Source organism: Neoarius graeffei, chromosome 14 (genome assembly GCF_027579695.1).
Source record: "Neoarius graeffei isolate fNeoGra1 chromosome 14, fNeoGra1.pri, whole genome shotgun sequence".
In the NCBI taxonomy this organism is placed as follows: Eukaryota; Metazoa; Chordata; class Actinopteri; order Siluriformes; family Ariidae; genus Neoarius; species Neoarius graeffei.
The window spans coordinates 6472063-6492707 of NC_083582.1; the positions used below are offsets into that span (position 1 = coordinate 6472063).

General features: G+C 43.3%; 1 protein-coding gene across 4 annotated transcripts in view; it reads right to left on the reverse strand.

Annotated features, from left to right (window-relative positions):
* Positions 1-20645, reverse strand: part of mpp7a (MAGUK p55 scaffold protein 7a) — a 314814-nt gene that overhangs the window by 202694 nt on the left and 91475 nt on the right. For all 4 annotated transcript variants that reach the window (XM_060939197.1, XM_060939196.1, XM_060939198.1 and 1 more), the window contains one exon: positions 3790-3929. In XM_060939197.1, the coding sequence (XP_060795180.1) occupies positions 3790-3826 (37 nt within the window). In that variant the 5' untranslated portion in view covers positions 3827-3929. The remainder of the gene's footprint in view (positions 1-3789; positions 3930-20645) is intronic.

Sequence of the window (20645 nt, forward strand, 5' to 3'; positions counted from 1 at the left end):
ATACGCATCTGGCTCAAACCAACACCCATACCACCAGTGGCGGGCACAGACATTTTGGGGGGCAAGTGCTCTGGGGGGAAAAAAGGGCACTTTTTTGCACATGTGGAACACCTTATTATAAAAGTCTGAGATTTAACCCTCCTCTTGTGTTCATAATCATATCAAAGTTTTGGGTATTTTTCTGTAGTTCCATCTTTAAAAAGTCTGATAAAGTCTGAAAGTCTGATCTTCCCGTCACTGACTTGAGTCTCAAGCATACCTGTCAACCCTCCCGTTTTTCCCGGGAAATCCCTTATTTTGACTTATTTCCCACTGTCTTCCCGGTTTTTTATTTTCCCGAAAATATCCCGTATTTTCACAATATAAAAAAGTCGGTAGGTCCAGAATTCATGACGCGCCTCTGACAGGAGTTTACAGCAGGAAGTCGGGCCATGAATTCATGTCCCCGCCCTCTCAGGCATCAGTAATTACAGAACTCCGTCCGGAGGCGAGGCTGAACAAGTGATTAGGTCCAGTGTTGCCAGATTGGGCGGTTTCAAGTGCATTTTGGTGGGTTTTGAACATATTTTGGGCTGGAAAACGTCAGCAGTATCTGGCAACACTGATTAGGTCTGAGGTGAAGATGGCGATGCTAATAGCTAAGAAAAACATTAGCCTCTCTTTCTTTGATGATTTCAACAAGTGCGTGGCTGGAATGTTCCCAGACTCTTCCATCGCAAAGAAATTTTCCATGGGGAAAACGAAAGCCTCCCAAATAATCAAAGGTAAGCTACACATGTTTACATTAAGTATGTCCTGGCTAAGACCTCATAAATAGCCGAGTGTAAACTAATTGGTGTATTAACTGTTTTATCCACTCATTGTCTATTTTATTTTCTATCTGAAACTTACCAATTTTAAATCACTCTTGGTTTAATATCTTATATTACTCTTTATCTCTTTATTACTCTATCTATCTATCTATCTATCTATCTAGTGTTCCGAGGCCATGACTATGGTAAAACCATAATAAATTGCAATGGAATTGAATTTATTGACTGGTTATATAATGACCTTTCTTATTTTAACATAAGATACGTATTTTAGCCCTTAATTTGGGAAATAACTGGTACCACTGAAAGCAAATAAAAATAAATGTATAGTTTATTCACAAATGCACTCTATAAACCATAAGCATATTGAGTTTGGGTCTTGGCTATCACCAACATGCACCAGAGTACAGGAAATCACAAATACTAGATAGAAAATTGCCCCCCATTCAACTACACACCCACTTTTGGTGAAGGGTATGACTTTCCGAAATTTTCCCTTATCGTCTCGTCTTCTTCCGCTTATCCGGGACCGGGTCGCGGAGGCAGCAGTCCAAGCATGGAAGCCCAAACTTCCCTCTCCCCAGACACCTCGGCCAGCTCCTCGGGAAGAACACCGAGGCGTTCCCAGGCCAGCCGAGAGACATAGTCCCTCCAGCATGTCCTGGGTCTTCCCCGGGGCCTCTTCCCGGGGGGACATGCCTGGAACACCTCCCCAGGGAGGCGTCCAGGAGGCATCCGAAAGAGATGCCCGAGCCACCTCAGCTGGTTCCTCTCGATGTGGAGGAGCAGCGGCTCTACTCCGAGCTCCTCCCGAGTGACTGCGCTTCTCACCCTATCTCTAAAGGAGCGCCCAGCCACCCTGCGAAGGAAACTCATTTCGGCCGCTTGTATCCGCAATCTTGTTCTTTCGGTCATTACCCAAAGCTCATGACCATAGGTCATGAGACCATTTTTATTTCGAGTTAAAAATCTGGGAAATATCCCTTTTTTTCAAACCTCAAAGTTGACAGGTATGGTCTCAAGACTGTGTTTATTCACAGATTTCCGTGAGATCATCTTAAAATTTGTAACGAAATATACACGCTCAATGGGCTCGACGGAGCTCTCCTTTATTTGCATAATGGCGTGCATACTAGCATAACGTGATATTCTTAATCATGTTATAAAAACAGGTCGGAATTGATGGAGAGTGGGGTTGCCTCAATGGTTTAGGCTACATTTAAGATGTTGTTCAGTTTGTTTCTCCATATGGAAAGGGAGCAAATAAGCTGGCAAAGGCTGCCATGTGCAGTTGTTTCTGTATGCGACGGGCTACTTCACGACAAAATAATTACAGCTTGGGCTTAGAGGGCGAACAATACATTTTCACTCGATTCATGTGTTAGCTGGCTGGTGGGGCAGGGGAAGAGCTGACTGACTGCCCGATGTGTTGTCTGCGCTACGACAAGGCCGTGGCTTCCAGGACGCTATGCTGCTGCAACCTCACATTGAATGCACTGCACGCTTGTTCACGTGACCGAGCAAGAGAGACAGAGGTCCGGTGTGTGCGCGGAGGGGGCACACATCGGGACATTATTTATTTTCACACACGCTTTTAATGCCGCGGCTTTTCTAAAAGATCATGTCGACATTGGCCTCAGTAAACTGTAAAAAAAAAAAAAAAAAAATTCAAAAGGTCACTTTTTTGGACGGAGGGCAGAGGGGCAGGTGCTTGAGCACCACCTCGTGCCTATCTGTGCACGCCACTGCATACCACAGTGAAAGAAAGAAAGAAAGTCACACTTCTTTGAGATCATAATTCTTCCCGTTGTAAACATGAACTGAAGCTCTTGATTTGTATCTGTATGATTTGATGCGTTGTGATTTTATGCTGTCGAGTGATTGGCTGATTACAGAACTGCAAACAAACAAACAGCAGGTGGATGGATGGATGGGTATTCCTAATAAAGTGGCCAGAGAGTGTATCCTGTACATTATAACTCATTTAAAACTGAAGTGCTGCTTTGTTTCCTTCCGAGAACGTGAGCGGCCATGTTGATCTGACGTCACTCGCTGAGCTCAGAGTAGGAATTCCAAGCCGAGGGCACGTTTTCTCCGGTTTACGAGCTACGACATTTAGTCGAACCTAAAACGCACGTGGTGTCATCTTGCTCCTGTAACACACTTTCAACAATTAAAGCTGCAACCTGTAATATTTAAAAGCAAGTGCTTTTAAACCTGAAGAACCATAATTTCAAAAGGGCCTTTAGAAAAAACAGTGATTCACAAACGTTTCCATTCAGATGGACCTGCTACTTTCTTTCTTTAAAGCATCCATTTGCATTTTTCCAGCCCTGAAATTAGCTCCACCCCAAACTAGAGCACACATCAATTGTGTGACTTTTTTCTAAAGCGAGTCACAAACAGTTCCATCTGCTACTTTCTTTCTTTCAAGCATCCACTTGTATTTTTCCGGCCCTGAAATCAGCTCCACCCCAAACTAGAGCACAGATCAACTGCGTGACTTATAAAAACGGTGATTCACAAACGTTTCCGTTCAGTCAGACCTGCTACTTTCTTTATTTAAAGCATGCATTTGCATTTTTCCAGCCCTGAAATTAGCTTCACCCCAAACTAGAGCACAGATCAATTGTGTGACTTTAGAAAAACAAACAGTGATTCACAAACATTTCCATTCGGATGGATCTACTACTTACTTTATTTAAAGCGTCCACTTGCACGGTTCCGGCCCTGAAATTAGCTCCACCCCAAGCTGGAGCACAGATCAGTTGTGTGACTTATAAAAACATGGATTCCCAAATGTTTCCATTCAGTTGGACCTGCTGCTTACTTTATTTAAAAAAAGTGACCATTTGCATTTTTCCGGCCCTGAAATTAGCTCCACCCCTAACAGATCAACTGTCTGACATTTTCCTTAAAAAGCAACTCATTTACATTTTCATCAGTTGGATTGCGAGTTAAATTTTGTCCACAGTACCTGTATCAGGGCCGGGTCCTGTGGCGAGGGCCGGCATGGTTACGGTTACCACGGCGAAGTGTCACACTGATCAGGCAAGGGACTGGACAGCCACTTCCCCAGGAGGAGGCTGAAGACCCGGGGTTATGCCATGGACGAACCTGAGAGAGACACAGGGGACAAATACACGTCTGTGAAACGCAAAAAGACATCTCGATACAGAAACACAGCCCGGTGCGAAAGTTTATATCCCCTCAGGACGAAAAGGAAACGTGTACCATCCGGTTTCAGTTATTACGAGCGACAAAAATAGTGAAATGTCTCCGTGACACCACAGCGCTACTGAATTCTGATTGGTCGGAAGGTGCTGATTTCTCCAACAGGATCACGGGTTTATATTAAAGCACTTGTTTGAACAGGTTATTGTTTCTATAGTAGCTGCTTGTTCATGGGGATTTGGGGGCTGGACTAATAAACATGTGGAATCGTTGATGAGGTGACGTTTCCAGTGAGGAGATGTTTATGGATGGAGTCTCCAGTATCGGTGCTTTGTAACAGTCAGAGATCAAGTTTAACTTTATTCTGTCCACGTTCACTGGATATGAGCAATCGCGCGCTCCGATTGGCTACTCTACTACTAGGATATCAGCTCACATACGGTACCATGAGGAGAGAAAAACAAAATGGTGGAGCACATCAAGTCAGATATAACACTTTGTTTTCAAGTATTTAAAAGAAACAGAAATAGCTAAAAGAAAAAAATATTCCCCCCCAATGCCTCCTGTTCCACACTCCAGCCCAGTCGGTGGCAGTATTGCACCTTTAAGTTGGTTTGCCAACCGTCAAAAAGCCCTAAAGAAGAAGAAGAAAATGGCAGAGCGCGTTACTGAACCAACTGAGGACGAAATAAAAACTCTACTCGAAAACAAAACCCCAAGAAATGCAAAAAGCAACAAGATATGGAATGAAAAAGTATTTCACGCTAAGAATCTCTCTTTTTTTATTTTTCAAGAATTATCATCGCATTTTTCACAAATTGCTCCTGTCATTTCGCCGCTTGGTTTACATTTTGTCAGACGTTTTGTATAAAGTTTTTATTGATTGAATCTGCAAAAAAAATAAAAATGCCCCGTTTCTCAAAATCCAGTGAATGTGAATGGAATAAAACCGTTATTCCACTCAATCTCGGTGCTACGCGCCTCGTCGGCTCACGTACGACTCGATTTCGTGGGATAACTTAAGTATATCTGCTACAACAAGTGAGAACAGGAATGTGTGGCTAGTTACATTAAATACAACCATAAACGGACAAAAATACACGCCTTATTTTTTAATGAATCTGAAATTGTAACTGTCGGTACATTGCTCTGGTATAAGAGGAATAAAACATCAGCGGGTGCCGTCATAAGAAAAAGCACTTCAGAGTGAAAACAGTAAAGGCCTCTGCATGCTCTTGCGACAAGGCTTTCGCAGACAGTTGTAATTTATCGTTAAGCGGGGAGTAATAGGCGTGCGCGATGTTATTCACCGCCACAACGCAAGGGGGTGCGAAGTCACGGAATCGCTAGGAGTAGTTGGTGGGTGTGGTTAGTGGAGTGTTTATCCTCCGGTTACTTATAATGACTAGAACTGGAGTCGTATAGATGTACGTACTTCCTCACTTCCTCGATCAACCGCTCTTCGTGCTGCTCCATCTTCGCTCGCGTTTTTAAAAATGGCGGTCGTGAAAACAAACCAAACCGGGAAAGTAGGGAAGCGGAAGTGCGTGTACAGCGGATGTAGAGTGGACCAATCAGAGCCCTCTTGTCTGCGACGCTGTCTGCGAGGCTTCTGCGGTGGTCATAATTTTTGGGAGGTGCGCGCAGAGTGTCTGCGAAGGTGGGGGGGCTACGCAGACACTGTCTGCGACGCTATCTGCGAGGACTGGGTTGTCAGCATAAACTGGCCTTGACGTGTGTTGTTTATTAATTTCCTGTAACAGCATGACACTGAGGGTTTTGCGCCACATGAAACCTTTTTATATCCTCGGAGTAAGATCTCAGATCGAACGCTGGAAGCAGAGTAGATTAAAATAAGCTCAAGTTCGTCATGTTTTTCCATTTCTTCGAAAATAAATGCTTTCCATTGAAAAGTAGGTTTATGATTAAGAAGAAAAACAGGTCATGTTCCAGGGAAGGGGAAAAAAAAAAAAAAGATTTTTTAAATTTAATTATTATTTTTTTTTTTTAATGGTGTACACTTCTCACCCCAAGTACATCGTTAATAAAATGTCCAGCTGCGTGTTAAATATCTGAGCTCTCGAAGTTGTAGCGAGCAAACGGACCTCGGACACGTGCAGGAAGATGATGCAAGAGGGTTCGGATTTTGGAGCAGGACAGAGAGGGACTCGTTAGCCCAAAACACATTCCCAAATTAAATTCCAAAAAACTTTTCCATCCAGGGCCTCAAGGAGAGAGTGCCAGGGTCTGAGCTGCGGCATCGAGAATTGAGAGCACCTGATCGCTTTATCTCACCCTGAAGACCTATAACCAGTGACCTGAAGGAACCAATGAGGGGAAAAAAAGAGGGATGAAAAATTACAGGGCCACATGTTGTCAACTGTCAGCCTTCCTCTCTCTAAACAGACATGTGGAGAAAAGAGGAGGAAAAAAAGAAAGAAAAAAAACACCTGACTGCAATAAAATACAGTTCATTTCCACATCAATTCAGTGTCCTACAGCACTCTGCTGCCCCCTACTGGGCCCCACACACATGAACATCACCACACACTTCTCCGAGGTCTTTATCACTCCGTTCAGACTGCAACCTGAAACGACCCATATCCGATTTGTTGTGAAATCCGATTTTTTTCTTAGGCCGTTCACATTACCAATTATATGAGACTTGTATGCGATCTCCAATATGAACGGAAAACGACCCAAAAGTGTCCCGCATGCGCAAATTGACACGTAATAAGCACATCTACGTAATACGTAAACAAAACAAAAAAAAAAACGCACTCTTCAAGTTTGCAAGTAAAGCATGGAGACGAGGCGAGACCTGGCGATGTGGTTTTTGTGGCGGCGGCGGAACTCGCACAATAATCTGATTAATGTGGGCAGCAGACTAATGAGACCGAAGGTGTCAAATTACTGGAAATTTCCAGAACAAAGTTATAAATCAGTTATAGAAACTGTTTTATTTAATCAGGCTAACAGATCAACATCCAGGTCCCTACCAAATCCACCATTAGCTTCATCAATTCTATAAAAGTCTATTTAAATTCTGAAAACCGTACAAATGTTGTTGTTTTCCACCAAAGAGGCGGGATTAGCCAACGCAGAATAGTGACGTTTGTCTCTTGTTGATGACGTGTAGGTCGCATGAATGCGACCTGTCCGGTCAGACTGCAGTCGCATGTGAAAATAACGGATATGCATCGGAATTAGGACCACATATCCAAGCGGCCTGGGTCGCATGTGAAAAAATCAGATCTGTGTCGTTCCGATTGTCAATAACAAATCGGATACAGGTCGCATACGAGCAAAAAAATCGGATATGGGTCGTTTCAGGGTGCCGTCTGAACGTAGTCTATGATCATTAACTGCAGCTGATCAGGGATTAAAACTTTGTACTGAACCTTAAAAACTCTAAGATGTGTGAGAAAATATTTATTTTCGGAATTTAGAGACATGTAATTTTATTTTATTTTATAAAATGCAACACACTTTCTGGCAGTTTGGTGACCGAAACCTATACAGTGCCTTGCAAAAGTATTCATACCCCTTGAACTTTTTTCACATTTTTCCACCTTACAACCACGAACTTAAAAGTTTTTTATTGAGATTTTATGTGATAGACCAACACAGAGTAGCACAGAATTGTGAAGTGAAACGAAAATGGTCTTCAAAAATTTAAACAAATAAAAATCTGAAAAATGTGACGTGCATTAGTATTCAGCCCCCCTGCGGCAATACTTTGTAGAGCCACCTTTTGCTGCAATTACAGCTGCAAGTCTTTTGTGGTACAGTATGTCTCTACCAGCTTTGCACATCTAGACGCTGAAATTTTTGCCCATTCTTCTTTGCAAAATAGCTCAAGCTCGGCCAGATTGGATGGAGAGCGTCTGTGAACAGCAATTTTCAAGTCTTGCCACAGATGCTCAATGGGATTTAGGTCTGGACTTTGACTGGGCCATTCTAACACATGAATATTCTTTGATCTAAACCATTCCATTGTAGCTCTGGCTGTATGTTTAGGGTCATTGTCTTGCTGGAAGGTGAATCTCCTTCCCAGTCTCAAGTCTTTTGCAGCCTCCAACAGGTTTTCTTCCAGGATTGCCCTGTATTTAGATCCATCCATCTTCCCATCAACTCTGACCAGCTTCCCTGTCCCTGCTGAAGAAAAGCATCCCCATAGCATGATGCTGCCACCACCATGTTTCACAGTGGGGATGGTGTGTGCAGGGTGATGAGCAGTGAAAGCCACACATAGCGCTCTGCATTTAGGCCAAAAAGTTCAACTTTGGTCTCATCTGACCAAAGCACCTTCTTCCACATGTTTGCTGTGTCCCCTACATGGCTTCTTATGCCTGTCTTTCAACAATGGCTTTCTTCTTGCCACTCTTCCAAAAAGGCCAGATTTGTGGAGTGCACAGATTCTCCCACCTGAGCTGTGGATTTCTGCAGCTCCTCCAGAGTGATCATGGGCCTCTTGGCTGCTTCTCTGACCAGCGCTGTCCTTGCTCGCTCTGTCAGTTTAGGTGGACGGCCACGTCTTGGTAGGTTTGCAGTTGTGCCATACTTTTTCCATTTTTGAATGATGGATTGAACAGTGCTTCTTGAGATGTTCAGAGCTTGGGATATTTTTTTATAACCTAACCCTGCTTTAAACTTCTCCAGAACTTTATCCCTGACCTGTCTGGTGAGTTCTTTGGTCTTCATGATGCTGTTTGTTCTTCAGTGCTCTCTAACAAACCACTGAGGCCTTCACAGAACAAGTGTATTTACGCTGAGAGTAAATTACACACAGTAGGACTCTATTAACTAATTAGATGACTTCTGAAGACAATTGATTGCACTGGATTGTATTTAGAGGTATCAGAGTACAGGGGGCTGAATACTAATGCACACCACATTTTTCAGATTTTTATTTGTTTGAAATTTTGAAGACCATTTATCATTTTCGTTTGTGCTACTCTGTGTTGGTCTCTCACATAAAATCTCAATAAAAAACTTAAGTTCGTGGTTGTAAGGTGGAAAAATGTGAAAAAGTTCAAGGGGTATGAATACTTTTGCAAGGCACTGTACTGTATATCGTGATCCATGTCATCCATCATAATAATGCACATCTGTATTTCTTTATTTTAAATTAAACGGTTTCTTTCTCCATCATTCTTCAATTAAAAGGGTGCCTCTTCCTCTTCTGTGAATGTCTCAATACTGAAATCAGTTTTTTTGAACACGTGTACCAGCTGGTTTAGACCATCATGGGCCAGGACGTCAGCAGAGCGCCCCACATCACCATCGGCAGCCACACCCTCGAAGTGGTGGATAGGTTCACCGATCTGGGCTCCACCAACCTCTCTCGACACCGAGCTGAGCGTACGGATCGCCAAAGCAGTAACAGCAATGGCCCGTCTTGCGAAGAGAGTCTGGGACAACGCCATGCTCACGATAAAACCAAAATGAGAGTGTATCAGGCCTGCGTGCTGAGCACTCTTCTCTATGGAAGGGAAGCGTGGACCCTCTACTCCCGCCAAGAACGCAGACTGAATGCCTTCCACATACGCTGTCTCAGAAGACTTCTGGGCATCACCTGGCAGGACCGTGTCGCCAACACCGATGTCCTGGCCAAGGCAGGGATGCCCAGCATGTTTGCTATGCTGACCCAGAGACGCCTGCGCCGGCTAGGCCACGTCAGCCGCATCCCAAAGAATGTGCTGTTTGGTGAGTCAGCCACAAGCTCCAGACCCACAGGACGATACGCACTACAATACAAGGACGTGTGCAAGCGCGACCTGAGGGCAGGCGGCTTCAAGCCCGCAGACCTGGAGACGGCGGCCTCAGACCACGCCGGCTGGCGGTCCACCACCAAGGCCGTCGTTGGGGAAGCCGAGGAAAGGAGAGCGATCCGGTGGGGGGAGAGGACGGCATCAGCAGACACCCGACCAAGCAACTTCACCTGCAGCAGCTGTAGCAGACCGTGCGGCTCACGCATCGGCATATACAGTCATACTAGGCGCTGCAACTCAACAACTGATGGATGACCCCCTGGCGCAGATCACCATGATCTTTCGAGATCGAAGGAGTCAACAACAACAACCGGCTGAAATACAGTTTGATGTAAATGTGATTAACAAGAAGAGCGTACTTCTTTATCAAAAAACCCCAAACAAACAAACAAACAAACAAACAAACAAACAAACAAGATGCATTTGATTCATTTCCTGCCATTTGGTTGAGCAGCAGCTCATTTATTTAAATTTATAAACAGAAAATGTGATTAGATGCTAAAGTTTTTAAAGTAAAATTGTAAATTTTTTTACAGATTCGTTTCCCCGAGTCTCAGATACCCCTTTTCCACCAAATCAGTTCCAGGGCTGGTTCAGCTGGTGCTGGTTCACAACTCGTTCAACTTGCGAGCCAGCCGAGAACCAGTTTGCTTTTCCATAGCTCACGGTGCTAAGGGAAGCCACGTCATTACGTCGCTGTATATGTCAGTTACGTCATATACGTCATTATGTCGCTGTATACGTCAGTTACGTCGCTACGTTTGCATAAACCTTGGCGCGAATATCGAAGCAAAAACAACACGTTTGTACAGCTGCTGCCTCTCGTCGCTTAAAAACAGGGCTTTGAACCGGTTCAAGGAACGAAAACGAAAACCGGGAACTTTTTCTATTTCACATGGAACAGAAACGAAACCAGAAACTTTATTATTTTTTATGTTCCGGAACAGAAACGCTTATTAAAAATAATGGTAACCAGTTAATTCCGGTTTTTATTTCGTTCCTCAAAGTTTCCGTAGCCTACAAATAAAAAAGCCATTCTTCTCCTGCGCAAGTTTCTATGACCCGCTGGGGTTCACTTCCTGTGTGACGTTCGCTGACTGAATGGAGAGAGCGGGAGGGTGGACTACTATCACGTCTCCATTACTGAGTGTCTGAGCAAAGAAGAGCCTGAACGATGCAACCTCCCTATTGGCTGTTTGTAAAAATGTATCAGTTGTTGCCCTTCCCACGGGAATCATCGCGGGCTCGAGAGACGAGACCTGACGAGTTAGTTCGTTGGTAGCAGAACAAAATGTCTGGACACAAATCGGGTTTTCAGAAAAGGAAAGAAAATAAACGGAGGGTCGAAAATACAAAAAAGGAGGCAGAAAATGCAAAACGAGTTTTAAGGTAGGACAAATGGTTACTTTTCTGAGGCGGCCCGCCGTGGCTGCCTGCAGGCTTATTATAGCCCATTTAGTTAAAATAGTTGATCTAAAATGTTTATAGTTATAGTTATGTGATGGTTGTCCTGATTTAGACTGGGGTTTTTTTTTTTTTTTGGGGGGGGGGTGGGGGGGTTGTGCGATGTTGCACCCGGGTCCAGATTAGGGCAGAACCGGCCCTGGCTACATTTCAGGTGTAGTTTGTTTTATGTATGTATGTATGTATGTATGTATGTACTTGCATAGATGTGTACTTGGTCTTCCAATATGGCGCCTAACAAAATCTCGCGGCGCGGTGACGTCATGCGGTAGCCCTCTATAGGGCCTGACTCGCCTTTGGTAACACACTAAACGAATTATCTTTCATTTTTGGCACTTTTTCTGTTTGTGTAGATGGGAAGACATACTGAGAATCCAAATCGCCAACATTTGAAATAATAATTGTTTTGAATTATTCCTTGTCTTATTTAATGAAGGTTGTAATAGAATTAGCCTACATTTGGCTTAAGCTGGATGAGACAGAGACATAATTTTATAGCCATTTGTTAAACAGCTGACAGGGAACGCAATTAACCGTTCCGGGAACGAAATTTTTTTGTTCTAACCGGTTCGGGAACGTCTCTTTAATGGTGGAACCCAAAACCGGAAACGTTAAAATTCCGTTTCTGTTCGGAACGAACCAATAGGAAAAAAATTCTGGTTCAAAGCCCTGCTTAAAAATGACGATCTTTCGCGGTCTTGTTATTGTTGTTGGTCTTAACAACTCCGCCCCCCACTGACGTAAGCGGTTCTTTCCTCTGGCCCAGCAGAGAGTTGGTGCTAGCCTGGAACCGGTTTTTCTGGCCCCAGAGCCAGTTCTTTGTCAGTGGAAACAGAAAACCCGGTTCCAAACTAAGCACTGGCCCCGAACCAGCCCTGGAACTGCTTTGGTGGAAAAGGGGCAAGAGTGAAAGCGTTCCCTTTTGTACACAAATTGTTTAAAGAAAAAATACATTTGAAAAAAAAAAAAGTGTAGAGCAAATTTTCGTGTCCTACTGTTTGGTAATTTTCCTTTTCTCCGAGTGTCGCCTCTTCAAGGAGTAACGACTCGGAACATTCTGCACCGAAACATGTTCATCTCATCATGCTCATTACGTGCGTAGCAGATGTGCGTACGAGCCAGCTGTTAGAGACGATCCAATCAGCTTTAGGGCATGGAATTGCAATGACGTAATGCAATAGAATAGATGTCTTCTTTTTTATCTAATAAAGAGTACATATACCGTAGATTTGAGAACAAAGGGACGGTACGAGTGGTGTGCCGAACCCTCAACACTTGTCCGTTTCTGCAATAAACCTTCTCTCACTTGCAAAAGGACGAGACTGGTGTTGGCGTTTGTCGTTTTTCCACGACAATTAGCATGAGAAAAAGTTGACATCACAATATTATAGTGATCATAATCACCCAGCCACAGCATTTACTCTCTCACACACACACAAATATTAATTTCTACAAAGCATACTGACAAAAGTTAAACAAATTAATTGAATAAAAAAATAAACCGGCAAATAAAAATAACAAGAAAATGAAATTTAAAAAAAAAAAAAAAAAAAAAACCACAAATAAATATAACCATCTCTACAGATAACTTCTACGGTTGATAAAGTTAAAATCCATTCGGTAATTAATTACTGATCAATTTCAAAATGATCAAAGAATCAATTTGAAAAACGACTGAAAATAAGCAGATAAATACAATAAAATGAATAAATTAATACAGATTACAGGGCATCGACAAATGTGCTGACAAAATGGAGATAAAAATAAAATACATTCAGCCCATCTTTACAAGCATTAATGAATAAAATTATATACACACACACGCACAAAGTTTAAAAAGAAAGTTTCATTTTCAATCCTTCAGGTTTTTTTTTTTTTAATTTCAGCTTAGCTTTAAAAGTGCATAAGTGGTTTTATTTTGAGGAATTAACTAGCTTTCATTCCCAGGTACTGCACGGTCATCCATAATCCCAGAAGGACGAGATAACCAGGACAGCAGCTGTTCAGTTCTTCTTTACACTCCTTTATCGACGGAAACGCAGCAGATGTTCTAGAGCACTGAAATCACACCTGCTCAAGAGGAGGGTGTGAGACTGAGCGGGTCTCCCAGGAGCGATGGCGTTCGGAGCAGGTTCCCAGGACGTGAGAGAAACCCGCGTTCGCTGAACTGAATGAAGCTGGAGCTCACGGCGGCTCAGACCATCAGGCGTTTTACTGGAGGTCGCTCTGATGAAGGAGAATTCTCTTTGCCTTTTATTATCCGTCACAAGAATCCCAGGGCTGAATTCCGTAACAGACGTGCGAGAACGTTCGTGTTCATCTCAGATTACGCAATAAAGATCCTGTAGAGCGCGATTTAAGAAAGCTGGTTTGGAACTTCACCTGGAAAGCATAGAGAAGTTTCGCACCGTCGGAATAGCGAATAAAATCGTCTTTCTACGCTGTGTCCCTGTTTCATCATCGCCGCGACCGTGTCTGTATCAGTCCCGTTAGTTCGGTGTAAATCACATACCCTCCTCTTATTGCTGGGTGTTAGATGAGCGCCGGAGCGGCCCTCGAGCCCTCACACAGATTTAATCACAAATTTCCTCGTGCTGACAAAACTTTGCCGTCGGCCATCTTTGCTTGCAGTGACGCTAAAATCAGTTGCCCGCCGATTTCGATTTCAGCTCCGGACCAAAGATTTTTCTTTGCGATGAGCGATCGTGTCCGCGACAGCAAAACTAGGCTGAAACGGTCAGCAGGAATTACATTTAAAGAACAAAATGGAGTCCATTTCTGAGAGATTTATTTTTTGTTGATAAAGCAGCTCACTGACTCGCACTCAGGAGCCACTTTATCGTATAGTTCATCTTCGTCGATTTGCCTACCGGTGCGAACACATGAACACATGAAACACCTGCAGTCACTCAACACCAGCATCAAACCCGCAACCGCAGAGCTGTCAGGAAGCAACACGACCACCAGGAGCCATGAACTAGAGCCCTGCACTCCCGCAGGAGTCCCGCGGGACCCGACGCAAAGCAGTGCGGCGCGGGACAAATTTTGAAAGCTCATTGTGGGAGCGGCCGGGAGGGGGGAGTGCACAATGCGGGCGCGGGCAGGAGAGGTGATAAGCTGCAGTCCCGCTAACTAAAAACATGTTTAAAATAAAATGTATAAATTATTAATTCATGTCTATCGTATATACGGTAACTTGTGCTGGATATTTTATTTGGTGTTAATAAAAACATTTTAAGATGCCTAAATTTGCGGATGTGGTCTAATCTCGCGTACGTTTCCGATTCCTTTCCGCTCTTCCGTGTTTGAGATCTCCGATCATGGCAGAAGAGCAGAGCTCCTCTAGTGAAGCTCACAGTGCTTCAGAAGTAAGTGCTGCTTTAAAAAGAAAGTGGGAGTGCGAGTGCGCAAAGTATTTTTGTTTAGTGAACAAAAGTTATTGAATTTGAATCAAATTTAGTTTTTTTTTTTAAATAGAACCATTAATGAATTTCTCTACTTGGCCCTAAATTCTCCGCTATTTTTTCCTGCTTCACCATGATGCAATACAAGATACTACGTCACGCATCACATCCCGTGGTGGGCTTTCCCCGTTCACGCAAGGCATTGTGGGATACAAATTTGAAACAGGAGAGAAAAATGGAGGACGTGAGTGTGCGAATGAAACGTGAAAGAGCGACTACAGTAACGGAAAGAAAGTGAGAAGAAGAAAAGACGTTATGTTCTATACGAAGGAAAGGAAACAGGACCGAACTACAACCCCGATTCCAAAAAAGTTGGGACAAAGTACAAATTGTAAATAAAAACGGAATGCAATGATGTGGAAGTTTCAAAATTCCATATTTTATTCAGAATAGAACATAGATGACATATCAAATGTTTAAACTGAGAAAATGTATCATTTAAAGAGAAAAATTAGGTGATTTTAAATTTCATGACAACAACACATCTCAAAAAAGTTGGGACAAGGCCATGTTTCCCACTGTGAGACATCCCCTTTTCTCTTTACAACAGTCTGTAAACGTCTGGGGACTGAGGAGACAAGTTGCTCAAATTTAGGGATAGGAATGTTAACCCATTCTTGTCTAATGTAGGATTCTCGTTGATCAACTGTCTTAGGTCTTTTTTGTCGTATCTTCCGTTTTATGATGCGCCAAATGTTTTCTATGGGTGAAAGATCTGGACTGCAGGCTGGCCAGTTCAGTACCCGGACCCTTCTTCTACGCAGCCATGATGCTGTAATTGATGCAGTATGTGGTTTGGCATTGTCATGTTGGAAAATGCAAGGTCTTCCCTGAAAGAGACGTCGTCTGGATGGGAGCATATGTTGCTCTAGAACCTGGATATACCTTTCAGCACTGATGGTGTCTTTCCAGATGTGTAAGCTGCCCATGCCACACGCACTAATGCAACCCCATACCATCAGAGATGCAGGCTTCTGAACTGAGCGCTGATAACAACTTGGGTCGTCCTTCTCCTCTTTAGTCCGAATGACACGGCGTCCCTGATTTCCATAAAGAACTTCACATTTTGATTCGTCTGACCACAGAACAGTTTTCCACTTTGCCACAGTCCATTTTAAATGAGCCTTGGCCCAGAGAAGACGTCTGCGCTTCTGGATCACGTTTAGATACGGCTTCTTCTTTGAACTATAGAGTTTTAGCTGGCAACGGCGGATGGCACGGTGAATTGTGTTCACAGATAATGTTCTCTGGAAATATTCCTGAGCCCATTTTGTGATTTCCAATACAGAAGCATGCCTGTATGTGATGCAGTGCCGTCTAAGGGCCCGAAGATCACGGGCACCCACTATGGTTTTCCGGCCTTGACCCTTACGCACAGAGATTCTTCCAGATTCTCTGAATCTTTTGATGATATTATGCACTGTAGATGATGATATGTTCAAACTCTTTGCAATTTTACACTGTCGAACTCCTTTCTGATATTGCTCCACTATTTGTCGGCGCAGAATTAGGGGGATTGGTGATCCTCTTCCCATCTTCACTTCTGAGAGCCGCTGCCACTCCAAGATGCTCTTTTTATACCCAGTCATGTTAATGACCTATTGCCAATTGACCTAATGAGTTGCAATTTGGTCCTCCAGCTGTTCCTTTTTTGGACCTTTAACTTTTCCAGCCTCTTATTGCCCCTGTCCCAACTTTTTTGAGATGTGTTGCTGTCATGAAATTTCAAATGAGCCAATATTTGGCATGAAATTTCAAAATGTCTCACTTTCGACATTTGATATGTTGTCTATGTTCTATTGTGAATACAATATCAGTTTTTGAGATTTGTAAATTATTGCATTCCGTTTTTATTTACAATTTGTACTTTGTCCGAACTTTTTTGTACTATACACAATATTTAACACATTTCTATTTGAATGTCAACATGTTTGGGTTTTCTGAGGTGGTTTCGGCTGATGTTATCGTTTATCGGAAACCACAGACCTTTATTGTTCTCAGTATCGATGCCAAAAATCCCTTCTCAGTCAGGCCCCAATGAAAACTCGAGTCACACCAGGTGGGCTTTCTTAAAACGCCCCCCTCCACACACACTCCGTAACAGACTTCTCATACCCCGAGTCAGATCAGGAACCACGCCCGCTGAGAAACCTGTGAGGAGCGACTCGTCTACTCATTCCGCTGATAGGTTATACCCTGCAGGCTGAACGCGTGCATGTGCACATTCACACCACTAGGTGGCGCCATTGCTTTAAAGTAAAGCCCTGTAACTAAACCGGGCTGGTTTTCCACAGCGTCATGCAGGAAACATTCCTGTTGGAGTCCAGGACGGGTTTGGATGCCAGGAATTTCAAAATCCTGCTGCCAAAAGTACAGATAGATCGTGTTCCTGAGGAACGCTCCAACATTACTACAGGCGCCAATATTTACACACCGCGTTCAGAAACGCGGTGGAGTCTCTTCTGTGTTACTATCTCAAGTCTGATTTACACTGTTCTACCCTGTGTGTGTGGGTTTTTTTTTTTTGAGGGGGGTGTAGAGGAGAGTACAAATCATTAGGGTTAAACACACCACACTATGCAAACATCCGAATTTGAAAAATCACGTGTACAGCGAGAGAAAGACACACACACACACACACACACACACACACACACACACACACTGTGTGCTTGTCTCAGGTAAAAAACAGGGTGTGTTCAGAGTAAAGCTTCCTATTGTGCGTCAGCTCAATTCGCATATCGGACAATGGTGTTTCGATTTCAAAACAAAAGGTGTGTGCGTGCGTGCAACAAACATCTCAGATCCTCATTTATTAAGTGGGACATGCAAGAATTCATTTGTAAATCTTTTCATTTTACACAAGAAATGTCCAATTCACGGGGCGGCACGGTGGTGTAGTGGTTAGCACTGTCGCCTCACAGCAAGAAGGTCCGGGTTCGAGCCCCGGGGCCGTCGAGGGCCTTTCTGTGTGGAGTTTGCATGTTCTCCCCGTGTCCACGTGGGTTTCCTCCGGGTGCTCCGGTTTCCCCCACAGTCCAAAGACATGCAGGTTAGGTTAACTGGTGACTCTAAATTGAGCGTAGGTGTGAATGTGAGTGTGAATGGTTGTCTGTGTCTATGTGTCAGCCCTGTGATGACCTGGCGACTTGTCCAGGGTGAACCCCGCCTTTCACCCGTAGTCAGCTGGGATAGGCTCCAGCTCGCCTGCAACCCTGTAGAACAGGATAAAGCGGCTAGAGATAATGAGATGAGATGAATGTCCAATTCACCCATATAAAAAAAGTAATAATAATAATAATACATAGGGCCAAATTACTCAATTCTGATTGGTCATAGGGCCGTAGTTCTGAAATGCTATTGGCTAGTTCGCTGCTTGGTTATGGTTACAAAGATCAGCAAATTTTGTCAACAAAATGGCCGACTCTGCTGACTCAGCAATGCCGCGTTTCGCTATATTTGACGAATAAATGATAAACCAGCTGAAAGCTGCAAGCGAAAATGACAATACCAAAAAAAAAGTAAAAATTTTTGGCTTTCCGTGTTTAAGAAACGGGCCGCAGAAAGACAAATAAACGACTCTCTAGTGGCGTATGAATGCTGGGAGTAGGGATCGACCGATAATCAGCCTGGCCGATATATCGGACCGATATTCTGCATTTTTAGGGTTATCGGTATCGGCCATAATTTCCACCGATATGCCGATAACATGCCTTTTTGCAGCCATTTCGTTCCTAACGCGACTGTCACTGCACATCCTTTCCTGCATTCGCCTCTCTGAGTTCAAGAACCCCATCCCGCCCACCACAACATCTGATTTGTTTGGCACAAGAGATATAGCCAATCGACACGCGTAGCTAAACGCTGTGAACTGTTTCAAGGCGGCCGTACGGGCACTCGGGCAGAAGCAGATCCCACTTCAAGGTAAGGACACGCTGCTTTTGCCGCAATAAGTCACAAACACACAAGTTGCAAAAGCACAACATCATTATATGTTTACATTCTTCATCTACTACTCGTTAAAATTGTCCATTTGCATCTGTGTAGCCAGGCAAACTTAGCTTACGGAAGGAAGCGCTTGAATTAGCCTACAACCAACTCGTCTCGCTGAAACTACATGTAATGCTTCCTTCACTACAATATAATCCTCCTAAATTGGGAATATTAGGCTTGGGCATTAAAAGCATTAGAATGTAGACGGTTACTTGTTAAGTGGTTACATAATAGGGAGTGATAGCCGACTTTATGTTTGATTTTACTTTTTAAAAAATGCTGCAGGCAGCTCCCTACACTTGATTTGTTATTTAAAAACTACGTGAAGTTGGTAAGTCTTACTTAGTTCTTAGTGTAAAAGAATCCAGAGTGTATTTTCATTTATTTTCCACTGAAAATGGTGAGCTGTAATATAGTAGGGAGTGATTTATTTTTTTTATTGGTGAATATTTTTATTATTTTATTTCTCATTTTATTCTAACTCAATGTTTGACTTTATTGTACAAATGCTGCTGGCATCTCCCTGCACAAAATTTCATGTTCAATTTTACAATTAAACATGCATTTCATGGATATGAAGGTCTGTGTCAGTGTGTGCTATGTTTCATTTCATGCGAATTACAACCCCGATTCCAAAAAAGTTGGGACAAAGTACAAATTGTAAATAAAAACGGAATGCAATAATTTACAAATCTCAAAAACTGATATTGTATTCACAATAGAACATAGACAACATATCAAATGTCGAAAGTGAGACATTTTGAAATTTCATGCCAAATATTGGCTCATTTGAAATTTCATGACAGCAACACATCTCAAAAAAGTTGGGACAGGGGCAATAAGAGGCTGGAAAAGTTAAAGGTACAAAAAAGGAACAGCTGGAGGACCAAATTGCAACTCATTAGGTCAATTGGCAATAGGTCATTAACATGACTGGGTATAAAAAGAGCATCTTGGAGTGGCAGCGGCTCTCAGAAGTAAAGATGGGAAGAGGATCACCAATCCCCCTAATTCTGCGCCCACAAATAGTGGAGCAATATCAGAAAGGAGTTCGACAGTGTAAAATTGCAAAGAGTTTGAACATATCATCATCTACAGTGCATAATATCATCAAAAGATTCAGAGAATCTGGAAGAATCTCTGTGCGTAAGGGTCAAGGCCGGAAAACCATACTGGGTGCCCGTGATCTTCGGGCCCTTAGACGGCACTGCATCACATACAGGCATGCTTCTGGATTGGAAATCACAAAATGGGCTCAGGAATATTTCCAGAGAACATTATCTGTGAACACAATTCACCGTGCCATCCGCCGTTGCCAGCTAAAACTCTATAGTTCAAAAAAGAAGCCGTATCTAAACATGATCCAGAAGCGCAGACGTCTTCTCTGGGCCAAGGCTCATTTAAAATGGACTGTGGCAAAGTGGAAAACTGTTCTGTGGTCAGACGAATCAAAATTTGAAGTTCTTTATGGAAATCAGGGACGCCGTGTCATTCGGACTAAAGAGGAGAAGGACGACCCAAGTTGTTATCAGCGCTCAGTTCAGAAGCCTGCATCTCTGATGGTATGGGGTTGTATTAGTGCGTGTGGCATGGGCAGCTTACACATCTGGAAAGACACCATCAATGCTGAAAGGTATATCCAGGTTCTAGAGCAACATATGCTCCCATCCAGACGACGTCTCTTTCAGGGAAGACCTTGCATTTTCCAACATGACAATACCAAACCACATACTGCATCAATTACAGCATCATGGCTGCGTAGAAGAAGGGTCCGGGTACTGAACTGGCCAGCCTGCAGTCCAGATCTTTCACCCATAGAAAACATTTGGCGCATCATAAAACGGAAGATACGACAAAAAAGACCTAAGACAATTGAGCAACTAGAATCCTACATTAGACAAGAATGGGTTAACATTCCTATCCCTAAACTTGAGCAACTTGTCTCCTCAGTCCCCAGACGTTTA